At 35.4% G+C, this 12880-nt stretch overlaps 1 protein-coding gene across 4 annotated transcripts in view; it reads right to left on the bottom strand.

The window, feature by feature from the left end:
• Positions 1-12880, bottom strand: part of DOP1B (DOP1 leucine zipper like protein B) — a 51098-nt gene that overhangs the window by 14961 nt on the left and 23257 nt on the right. For 3 of the 4 annotated variants that reach the window (XM_058186864.1, XM_058186866.1, XM_058186863.1), the window contains exons 14-22: positions 9816-10506; positions 8831-9102; positions 7509-7661; positions 6041-6141; positions 5658-5848; positions 3292-4912; positions 2597-2708; positions 2183-2368; positions 1678-1797 (exon numbers count right to left, since the gene is read on the bottom strand). In XM_058186864.1, coding sequence (XP_058042847.1) covers positions 1678-1797; positions 2183-2368; positions 2597-2708; positions 3292-4912; positions 5658-5848; positions 6041-6141; positions 7509-7661; positions 8831-9102; positions 9816-10506 — 3447 coding nt within the window. The remainder of the gene's footprint in view (positions 1-1677; positions 1798-2182; positions 2369-2596; positions 2709-3291; positions 4913-5657; positions 5849-6040; positions 6142-7508; positions 7662-8830; positions 9103-9815; positions 10507-12880) is intronic. The other variant, XM_058186865.1, reaches the window with a different exon arrangement.

Genomic DNA, 12880 nt, shown 5'->3' with positions numbered 1-12880 from the left:
TACCTCTTATTCTTTTGTGTACTTTATTATTTTTATTATTTGTTATTGGCCACGCCCACCCAGTCACCTGACCACCAAGTCACACCCACCAATTAAACCACGCCCACAGAACCAGTAGGGAAAATTTTTAGATTTGACCCCTGCCCTGTTCGTATGAGAAAGTGTGATTAACATTGTAAGTCACCGAGAGTTTCCTTGCAGCAAGATGGGTGGCAAATTTAATGAATAAATAGCAGAGTGAATATGAATATTTTGTATTGAAAGTTGACTACGGAGTTTTACAGAAGTGGTATATGATGAAAGTAAAGCATGTGTAAAAATAGGTATAACACTTAATGAATGACTTATTTAGCAAGGATAAAAAAGTTGTTGATTAATGTTTTTAAATATAAAATATATACTTGTGATAGAATATGTTGGCTGAAGATGTGAATATATGTGTACTTTTCTATGCAGCTAATGCTGTGCTGTTGCCTCATTATTCAAAAGAATGTTGCAGTGAATGTTAAATTACATAATGCAAGAAGAAGGTAGATCTGACAAAAAAACTTTCAATACAAAATAAAGTGGTATTTGACAAGTAAACTTGATGGAGCAATTGTTAAAATATATTTAAATGGCAACAAACTACAGCAAGTGAACGAAGACTTATATTTTAGTAAAATTTACTGAAGATGGAAAAATGTATGAATAAATTTTAAGACATTAAGTGCTGCTTGAAAGATAATAGGTAGTATGCAAGGAATGAATATTTATCACAACAACTGAAAATGTCTGTATATAAAAGTGTGCTTGTGCCCATTTGATTATGGGGTAAACAGAACTGGAGATGTCTGGAGAAACAAAAAATTACTTGAATGGGGCACAAATGAAGCATTTAAGAAGTATGCAGATAAAACAAGAAAGACAGAATCAAGAGTGAATGGCTGGTGTTGGTTTCCTCACTTAATGACTGCAATTGGGATTGGCAATAATCGCTAAGTCATGCGGTCATTAAACATCACATAATTGGGCCAGACTTATGACATCAAGTCTGCTGCATTCGTTAAATAAATCACTGCAGGTTGTTAAGTATGACATTATCTGAATGTGACTTACAACTTAACTGCCAGCTTCTCCACTGACTTTGCTTGTGGGAAACCAGCTGGAAAACTCAAAAATGGCACCTGTGTGACCACAGAGATGGTACAACAGTCATATGTTTGAGAACTGTTTGTAAAACTCCTTTTTTGAAATTTGAAAAATCGTTAATCAGTTGTTAACCGAGGACTAGCTCTACATCAATACTGAAGGAATATCAAATTGCAAAAGAAATATAGGAAGGAAGAATGAATAGGTTAAAAAGAATGAAAAGACCAAGGGAGTTGTCTGATATAAAGTAGATCAGATTCTGAAAAAGAAGTGAGGAATTCAAAGAAACAAAGGCATTTTATAAAGCACTGTGTAGATAAGTAGAAACAAGGATAATCTGTAAAGATAGAAAGAAAGAAATATGTTTGGTGTAAACTACCTTAACTTTGCATGCATTCAGTTTCTTCGGTTGCTATTTGCTCAACCTTTTATGTGGATGGCATAACACTGCTTACCTCTAAAGGGATTAAGTTTTTGTATGAAGGATGTAATGGGTCTACTTAATCTTGGCAATGGAATGATCCATTGGTATTTTGCATTTTTTACCTTTGTTTGATATTTATGAGGTTTTTTACTGCTCCAAACTGCTGCTGTTGCAGCTATTAGTTGCACACCAAGTTGTCCAGTGAGGGGATTCAAGAAGTCTAGGATTTTATTCTTTAATATCTGTTTAAGAAAACAAAAGAATAAACTAATTATATTTTTGTTCTTTCATAGACAAACGCTTGTTTGTATATTGCCGGGATGCTGATCCTGAATTGGATGAAATTGCAGTGAACAAAGCTATGGTTTAACTTTATGACTGTTGAAAAAAAGAAGTATCTGCTTTTATTTATGCAATTTATGCAATTAATATTAGAAAAATAAAACTGGAAATATAATAGTTTGATTTAAGGTTATTTTACACTAATGTTCTAAGTTTCAAAATGCAAACTTTTAGAAAAGCTGTTAATCACTTCTACACTATCAGTAAAAAATTTCAAATTAGAAAATATTATCCCATTATGCTCCAATCCTACCTATAGATTAAAGTTTATAGAAACATTCATACTTTTGTTGCTTTGAAATAAATTGATGAACAGCCTTTTACGCCTAGGAAATCAGATGGTCTTTTTTGAGAATCTTCCTTTTTAATGACATTCCAGAGGAGAGACATGGTGTTAATGATTTGAGGAAGCTCTTCCAAAATAGCATTCCTAGCATTTTTTAGACTTGTTGGATCAGCATTAAAACGTGACTAGAAGAAAAAAAATCAGTAATTTAAAAAAATTAGCAAATTTTTATTAATTACACGTCTCAAAATTTTTGACACCAAATATACACATGTCCTTAAAATTTACGAGGTGAGATCACTGATCATTTTGAGAGAAATCAAATGAATCAATATTCAAAGAAACAAACCTTCCTTAGATTTTCTTCACCATTCTTGCTCTCCCATAAGAACAACTTGATTGCATACACATACCTTTTTGGTTTGGTTTGGATGATCCAGAAGACAAAAATGGCCAATAGTTGTAAGTCCTTCCAAAAGAGTTAAAGGATAATCTGGTGTAATGTTCTCCCTTTTATAATTTATGCTTTAGGAAAGAAAGTTTCAATAAGTAACTGTCCATTAGCCATACATTTTTATTCACTCTTTTCTCAAAGAAAATATATGTTATGGCTATTTAGCCAAGAATATTTTATGCATAAAAACAAACATGCAAGTTTTCTGTAAAAAGTTGAGGGGGGGGGGAGAGCAAATGCAGAATCTTCTGTAGAGAAGAAATCTACCAAAGATAAAAGAAATGATACTTTTTCCTCATCTACATGCTCCTTTTGATACAACCACCTAATTCAGGAAAGGAACTATGCAATGGTAAAGCATATGCTTTATAGGTCAAAGGATCTCAATAACAAATTCCTGATACCTCAAGTTTAATCATTAGCAAAAACTCTACATTAATTGCCAATAGTCAGCCTAGATGATAATGTGCTAGAAACATAATATTCTGTGCAGGTATACAACTATATTCCTACATCTTATATTATTCTTTTCCACAGAAAAAAAAATCAAGCACACTGTAGACATTAACATTTTACTTTGAAAATGTGGAGTATTTCATCCAAGCAAAAGCCTAAAGTAGCAAAACATAAAGATTACAAGTAGATGTTGCCTACCTTGCTGACATTTTAGTTGACATCTTCAGCACTTCATGCTCATATTGGTTGACAAGCTCATCCAGATTCTTGCATATCTGTACAATAAATGGGGCTACTGTCCATCCTAACGATTTTCCAAAGTATGGCAAAGAGTATGTAACCAAACCAACCCAAGATGGATGCATGCCATAGCCATATTCTGGCTGCAAGCCTCGAACTACTGCAGACACAAACAGCCCCTGAGAAGTTATAGGGTGTGGATGCACATATTGCACAGCACTGATGGCTTCCTGAAAACTAAGAGCCCTCTGCCATTCCTTAGACAGGGCTGGCTGATTTTCCTGTTCCTCTTGAGTCTGCCCAAGATGGTGCTCCAACACTATTAACACTTGCAGAAGTTTAAGTAATTCAATTTGTAAAGGCTGTTCACTCCAAATCTGATCATGACCAAAGTTGATAAGACTCTCCTCAAGGATATAGTGTTCACTTAAACCATTAGTCTTATTAGCTAACATACATTCATAACATTTCTGACTAATATACATAGAAGCAGAGAGAGAAAGAAGAACAAACTCTTGAATTTTGCATCTTCCAAGCAACTTGTGTATGAATTCTATATTCTTATTCTCTGTTGATTTGGCCATTGTTGTTAGTTGAGTCACCATTCTGATCAATACTTCAACGCTTTTTACTTGGACATCTCTATTGCCAAGCACATCTTTGTGAGTCACCTTCAAATAACAGGGATAATAAGAACGCAGGAAACTTAAACATAGATACATTAACAATTCTATTAATAATGAATGGGGACACATTGTTGGCGACTGAATTTGAAGTTTTCCATAGAAGCTCTGTCCCACAAGTGATTCCTGGTGGCGAGCTAAAAGATTGTAGATTAAATTCAAATGAGCTGTGGAACTTGTATCCATGCTAGTGCTTGCTACAGCTTCAATAAACTCTTTAGGATTTGTTTTAAGCACTCCTTCAAGCACAGAAAATGCATACAGAACCCTTTTTGAATCATAGGGTTGTATGTATAAGAGAACATGTTTAAAGAGAGCTTCAACCATCTCCTGTTTTTCTTTCTGTTGCTTTAGTAATCTAGTTGTTATAAGTGCTTGAAGTTCCAAATCCATTTCATCCTCACTCGAGAGCGATTCTGATGCCCGGGTTCGATCAGAATCGGTACGTACTAAGTTTATTACAGCACTTGATTTTGAACTGTCAGCAGGATAAACATTAGAAGAACCAGTATGTTTCATACTGTTTCTGCCATCTGTTGAGGCACTATTATTCCCCTCATGGATAAGATCTTGCTGTTCAAGAGAAGATGAAAATGATGAAGTATTATCACTGTCCAAAGGCCCGGTACTGGTATCAGCAGATTCAGTGTGTTCACTCTCATCTTTGCCCATTTCAAATAGTGATTCAGCATACAGAGAAGGTTTGTTCACAGAGAGTTCACTTTTTAAGAGAGATTTCTCTGGGTCTTTTTCAACTTCAGCCCATATAGCTTCTCTATCCACAACTGTGAATTGGCTCAGTGGCAAAGTTTCTTCAGAACTGCTTTCACTCAGACCTCGAGACTTCACTGATTCCTGAAAGACGGTCTTCTTTGTATACCACAGAGACACGTCTTCTAAAAGGAACACAGAGTCTAGTTTTATAAACACATGCACATACATACACAAACACTCATATAGCAGCAATGCAAAAGGAAAATACCATGCTAAGGAGGACAGAGACTGAAAACAGAATTACCACTATCATAATGCTTTTCATATATACTGTGTACACACACATACACAGTTACTTTGTCAAATCTGAAATGTGTAATTATAACTTTTTGAATTATTTTATAGGGTGGAGCTTATTATTAAGGACTTGCAGCGTTTTCATTTCAAGAAAATTAAAGGTGTTTTTTTTTGTTGCTCTCTTTGGGAAAATAATACTAATGGTGACACTAGCAATCCTTTTTAAAAATTATAAATAATAAGTTGATTTAAATGAGATCAATTATTCTTTTCCAATACAACTTGGTAATCCAATAAGATGAACTCAGTACATTTACGAGACAAAATAAGCTATAACATTCTATGCAGCAAACAATGGCAATAGCCAATAAACTAAAATAACTTGAAAAAGAATTAAATTAGTTATCATGAGGACAGATCTATAAATAATATTATCTGTGCTTGTTAAATAAAATTCTAGGTCAAAGAAAACATCTTATTAAATATGTTATTGGCAGAGAGAAGCAAAAGGAGAACTACTGTTTGTATTCTTCCCAGGTGTACCTGAACGATCATCTTGGGAAAGAGACATTCTAGGCTAGATGGTATCTTGGTCTGATCTAATAAGAGTTTTCCTAAATACAATCTTACCTGCTGAGTTTTTCTGCTTGATACAGTGAAGGGAGACACGTTGTGTCTTGGGATGTAATAAAAGGAGAAGAGCAGGTTCAAGAATTCTTGTAACATCATTAAGCGAGAGTGCTCGTATCAACCAACCCTGTGCTGCAGCACTAATTGCTCCATCTGAATAATTCAGACTATCCAGGACAACAAACAGGGATCTACAGAAAAAAATTAATAGAATTTTAATGATAATGTACTGAGAAGACTACAACACAGCATACAAAAACCTGATACTGTAATAATGAAATGAAAATAAACATCCTTGTGCATGAGATTATATCAGTAGTCTATTTCCATTATACTGATTACATTAAAGTTTTTTAAAATATACCAATTCAAAATAGTTATACCTATCAAAAGATCGGCTGTGGGATGTAGTTCTGCTGCCTTGAATTTCTCTAGTCAGATGCCACATGATGGAGAATCTGAACAGTGCTTCCAGTCTCATACACTTGCAGGAAAGAAATCCAGAATAAAAGAAAAATTAGTTAAATGTAGTATATATATAAACACACATATTTCTACCATTCAAACCTGCAAACATTCACGATAATTAAGGAACATGGAAATAATTTGCTGATATGGGAAGCAGTTCTTAATAATATTTATTATACTTATAATTTACTGTATATGCTGTTTCCTATATGTAGCTAAAGAAATCACTATTTACAATTTCATAAACATTTAAAATGAAAATTAACATATTTTTAGAAAATATCAAATTTAAAACAACAGCAGCCAAACTAGCAATTTTTCTTCAATCTTTGCTGATCACAGAAGTGAGGCTTAGGAAGAAAACATTATTAGCATCAGGAATGATTGAGTGGATTATTTCTTCATTTTTCAACAATTTTTATAAGTAAACAATTTTAAACAGGTTTAATTTTAATTTTTTGTGAACTATTGTTGACTTCATCAGATACATGGAGTGGTTAAACTGATGCATGATTTAAACTGGGATGATGATGTGAGAAAGAGAGGAAGGGAAAGATAGGCTGATTATACAGATGCAGGTTATATGTGAGACAGATCACACGTACCTTATCAATTAACAATGTAGAACTGGGGTGTCAAAGTCAATTTCATTGAGGGCTACATCAGGGTTCTGTTTGACCTTGGGGGTGGGGGGGAAGCTCAACATCACTTGTGTTGGGGGTGCCTGTGGTGGCTTGAGCGCTCTGCCAGGGAAAACAGGGCTTAGGAGCTGTTTGTTGGCAGAGGCACCGTGGGCCGGTCCTTTGCTGTTTCCAGGGTGGCCCTGCGGGCCAGATCTAAGCACCCCGAGGGCCGAATCTGGCCCTTGGGCCTTGAGTTTGACACCCCTGACGTAGTATGTTAAAAAGCCATTATGTTGAGACTTTTTGAAATAGCCTGATATGTGAGCTCAGCAATGTCTTATTCGACTGTGGTGCTTTTTTCCAAAATGTTACTTTGAGATCTGTGATATAATATCCTAGGGAGTTAAAATGCTCTAGAATTACTTTATCCTTGTATTTCTGATGTCAAACTTCTAATTATTTTTCATGTTTATGCTGTTTTGTTCATCACATGTTTTCCACAACTATGCATACGATTATGATGGAATTTCCCCAATACATAGCACTATATTTATGTATGCATCATCTTCTATAATAGTGGTATATAACTTAAGGACCTCAAAACACTGAATTCTAATTTTACATAACATAAATTATAATTATTCATATGTCATGGAGAATTTTAACTACTTTGAAGTTTGACCCTGGCATAGTGTTCAAGAAGCCCAAATAAAATTGTGATGAGTTGATTTAGACAGGATTGCAAAACACAAAACCTTACTTTATCATGATCCAGTAATGCATGACAGATAATATCTTCACAGATATTAGCAGATGGAGCTAGACAATGCAGACGGTAGAACAGTTCTACGCAGGTATTATGATGTTCTCGTGTCTCTTTGTTTAGCTGATTCCAAAGCACTTGAGCAACTCTCTGATGTAATTTAAAAAAAAAATCAAATTATCTATTTTAGGAAGATTTAACACAAGATAAAGAAAGCTCTATTTTAATGAAAAATATATTGGTCTTAATTTTCATTAACTCTACATTAAATTGTATTACAATATTTAATACATATAATACATCCTATAGATATATCAAGAACTTTTCAGAATTAGTATGGAAAGAAACAAGCTATTAATAACATTCTTTATGTTCTTATTTTCTATTGCGGTTATTCACAATTGCTTATTATCTTCAATCTGGATCACTACAATGCTTAGCTACCTTAATAAAGATTACTGATTGTAGGTTATCTTGGATGGCATTGTCACATGCTATTATAAATTACTGTTTTCTTTCATTTTTGTTTCTGCTCCTTCAAAATCTCTAATACAGTGCCTTTAGTTCTCATATAGTTATCATTGGCACAATAGTGCCACGTTGTTCACTAGTTACAGGAAAAACTATTGTGTCCACTCAACCCGTTTCTCCATATTCATTGCCAATTGACTAATTCATTGAAGCCTACAACAATATAAGCAACAACATGAATACTAAAATAGAGGCTGACTTCATTACCAAAGTTGTCCCCACTAGTTACTGACTATGGCTCAACATGTATTGTGCTAGCTTGAATTTCAACCTTACATCAGTTATCTAAAAAGAATAGGATAAATAAAAAATATGTCAACAAAATCTAAACTGGGCTGGAGTCACCTAATTGTAGCTCCTTAGTACTTATAGTTTTTTACTGAATTGGTTGCTGATCAAGTTTGTGCTCAAGAGTTGTTATTATGCCATTGGTTTTGAATAATTATGGATTAAAATGTTGTACAAAATATCATTTCATAAGACTTTTAATAAAGGAAAGATGAGAAGGCCTGTTGTAATGCGACTATAAATGTGATACTATTTGCTAAACCTGTGAGCTCCCATGATGTTAAAGGCAAAAATGAAGTGAAAGAGTATTTGTTTAACCGGTTATCCCCACACCCGCTTAAGTGGCTCTATTATTTTGTTGGCTTAGTTTTAAGTAAGGAAAGTAACAACAAATGCTATTGGATACCTTCAGGTAATAATAATGACAATAATATGAGTTGTAAATATTCCACTGTCTCATATGCACAAATGTCTTAAGTGGGGGAAAAAAAGCACAGCACCTGATAGAAATCAGTTTTTTCTGAAACTAGCTTTAGGATTCCAGGAGCAATAGGAGGAATTGTGACCATCTGTAGTCTTCCAAAGAAGGGGTTTTGCCCAGGAATTTTATATCGCTTAATTCTGTCTTCAATAACCAATGCCAGTGACTGGGAATGGTTGATGATTTCTAGCAGTACAGAAATTGCCAAATTCTGAATGTAGCAGTCATTAACACAGCAACATATTGTCATCAAGGATTTAAGCCACAAGGGAAAACTGGATTCACTGCCTCCTAATGAAAGTGATAAAGAGTTTGGTGCATTATTCAAACAATCATTAACTGGTGATTTGAAAAGTATAAAAATGATGTTCCCATATTGAATTGTGTTTATTAAATTTATATTTAGTGTGCATTAATATTTTTAGTGTACATTCAACTATTAAATCTCAGTATTTCTATTTGGGAGAGCATATAGATGACCTATTATTCCAACAATTTTATGAATACTTCTTTTCCTAGTGGCATTCAATATTCCAAAGCTACCAAGAATGCTTAGTCTCTTTGAATTATTTGCTTACACATATATGGTGGTTCTTAATATGAAATAGCTCTATTTCTGCAATTATTGAAAAACATACTAATAACTCTTAATTTTCATAAACTTTACTTTGATGCTAATCCAGCTGGTACGCATTGTCTAATTTTACTAGTGGTGGCATTTTACCTGATAATATGCTGATTAAGTTATTCAACAAATTATTAAATTAAGCAATTCTTAATTGATTTTGCAATATAGATATAGAAATATCATCCACAGATAAGTCTATACTTTCACTGAATAGTAGGATCCAATGTATTCAATGTGTATTCAACTCCTTAATTATATTTATAGATGTATAGATTTTAGGTTAGCATTTGTAAATATTTCCCTTGAGAGTCTCCTTATTTTGCATTTTTCTGTGATGTAAATTATCAGAATGCTAGAATGAGAATATTTTTCTTACCAGGAACTTGAAAGAGTGACAAATACAATAGTTCAGATTCTTCTTCAGAAAGATAGACCGGAAATGTAGTGCAATCCAGTAAGAGATAGCACAGAGCTGAAAAGGTCTCTCTGCAATCCTCTCGTGAAGCTCCCAAATCAAATGTAACTTGATCAAGGTCCCAATCTTTCTCTTCTTTATCCCTTGGGTTATCACATTCATCAGAAGGGGAGGAAAGCTTCAGACCTTTCTGTTTAAAAGGTGATCCTCGTACAGTGAAGAAATCTGATAGCATCCGCTTCAACTGAGGCACCACTATCTGCCTGGATTCATACGAGTGCCTTTTGTCCTCAATATTTATGGTAACTTGGTAATTATTCTCTTTGTTATTTCCTTGACTGACATGGACTTTTGAAACATTGTCATTATTGGAATTCTGTAAATGAATCTCAAATATATTTTTACTGGCAAATTTGGCAACCAGTTCCTGGATATAGTGCAAAGTCATCTGCATGCTTCCATCCTTTTTCCAGACATCATCTTTGTCAGGGATTATCCTAGGTATCCTCAAATGCTGTAACAGTTCAGGAGATGAAGCACTAAGAGCAATGCCACTGTCTTCAGATTTTATTGAAGGTAAAGGAATGTCTTCTTCATCTTCTAGCACCTTGGATTCTGAACTTATTTCCTGGTTTTCTTCCTTTACAGGACTCTGCAATATTGCAATGAGTATGTTTAGTACATAAGTATGTATTTATTTTATATGACAGCAAAAGAAAACCTTAGCTAAGAATAAATATATCCTTTAGAGTTTAGAAGTCATGTATTAAAAGTTAACATTTAAATTCTTGCTTAAGTGTTCAGTTGAACTTGCACAGGCAACCTTCAATTCCAAAGCCCCAGATGGCCTTGCATTCCTTTCTGCAGCCCTCAGTGCTTCTGGGGACCATAACCGGCAAAATATGGGAATAGAGGGTGTTGTTGTTTTTTTGTCATTTTGAAGTAGAAAATAGATTAATCTATAGTATGAGCCCTAAAATTGGACTATTAATGTTTAAAAAAGAAACAAAGAGGACCTCTCAAATTTTTTCCAACTCATTCTCACCCGTGTGTGATGTAACCCAGGGATGAAATCCAGCAGGTTCTGACAGGTTCTGGAGAACTAGTAGCGGAAATTTTGAGCAGTTCGGAGAACCGGCAAATACCATCTCTGGCTAGCCCCAGAATGGGGTGGGAATGGAGATTTTGCAGTATCCTTCCCCTGCCATGCCCACCAAGCCACACCCACAGAACCGGTAGTAAAAAAAAATGGATTTCACCACTGATGTAACCCCACCACTCCAGCTTCCACCTCAAAAGGTTAAGTGCAGTCCTTGGGTGCCAAATGCTTAGTTGGTCCAACTTGGTCCTCTCCTTCTGAGAATGTCAATTGGTCCTGCCTCTTTTTCTATCTGACTTTCATTAATACAGCCACAAGCATTTTCTGCTGTGTAAAACTAGATGCCAAATATGCTTTATATTTTGCACAATACAAGAATGTTCAATTGCATTTGCCTAAGTACAAGAACCTTAATAAAACATAGTCTGAGATTACATGAATAGCTGCACCAATGTTTTTTTTTTTAACAGTAACAGAGTTGGAAGGGACCTTGGAGGTCATCTAGTCCAACCTCCTGCTCACGCAGGAGACCTGTACTAGGGATTTGAACTGCTGAAGTCCAATGTTCATAAACATGCGAACACAATAATCCGAACATAGACTAGGAAAAAAATTAGTATGTACATCTTTTAATCTCAAAAGTTTAGAAACAAGAATCAACTATTATTTTAAAACAAAAAATATCCTGCTCCAAGAAATAAGTAAAAACCTGTTTTTTAAGTATCTTTCCCTATGATGTATTTAAATAAGCACAATTTTAGTCCATACTTCATTATAATTTCCTATATGTATTGGAACTTTAGTATTATTATAAAATAAATGTTGTTCTGGGGAACTAATAGTTCTCACAGCTAAATGAACAATTTTCATTTTATGCCAACTATCAGAATGCAGCCACCAGAAACACTCTGGTGATTCTGAAATACAAATATACATGGTATGGGCTTAGTAAGTAAATAAAGCTGCTTTCGTGGTGTGGAGACAATAACTTGGTCCTTAACACCAATAAGCCCAAGGAGTGTATAGTGGACTATAGAAGAAATAGATCAGACTTCCACCCTTGCTTAACAATGGAGACCGAGTGGAGCAAGTGGCCAGTTTTAAGTTTAAGAGGACCTGACCTGGGGCACTCATATTGCAGCACTGGTCAAAAGAGCTCAGATTATACTACCTGAGACTTCTCAGGAAACAACAACTGAATAAAAACTACTGGTGACTTTCTACCACTGCACCGTAGAAAGTATTTTAACTTACTGCACCTGTGTACGGTTTGCCAATTGCACAGTGGCAGATAGGACAGCATTTAACATCATTGCCTAGAGCCATGATGGCGAATGTGTGGCACAGGTGGCATGCAGCGCCCTCTCTATGGGCATGTGAGCTGTCGCCCCAGTTCAGCTCTGCTGCACATGTGTGTGTGCCTCCCGCTGGCCAGTTGGTGATCGGGTCTCTGCTGCACATGTATAGAGTGTGTGTGGGGGAGGCATGCATATGCACAGGGTGAGTGCATGCGCAGGGTGGGGTGCATACGGTCTGCGAGTGAATATGTGGGGGGCGGGGCACAAGCGGGGGTGCATGCACATGCAGGGGATGGGGCGCATGCGCAGGGACCATGAGCAAATTGCGTTTTGGGGGTTTGGGCATGTGTGTGCATTCGCGCACACACACTTTGGGTACTTGGTCCAATGGCCTAGAGGATCATTGGTTGCCCTCTCCCCTCTTTGGAAGAGTTTTATAGCTCCTGCTGCCTTAAGAAAGTTCAAAAGATTCTTAAAGATCCATCTCATCTTGGGCAACCTTTTTTTTGAACTTTTACCACTGGCAGATGGTACAGGATAATAACTGAAAAACAGCTTCTATCCCAAGGCAGTAACTATATTGAATTCTACTGTATAGTGTAATACTAATGCAATATCAGGTTTTCAAT

The sequence above is a fragment of the Ahaetulla prasina genome, chromosome 5 (assembly GCF_028640845.1).
Source record: "Ahaetulla prasina isolate Xishuangbanna chromosome 5, ASM2864084v1, whole genome shotgun sequence".
NCBI lineage: Eukaryota > Metazoa > Chordata > Lepidosauria > Squamata > Colubridae > Ahaetulla > Ahaetulla prasina.
Note: the sequence above shows the minus strand (reverse complement) of the source record. Positions and strands in the feature narration are given on the sequence as shown.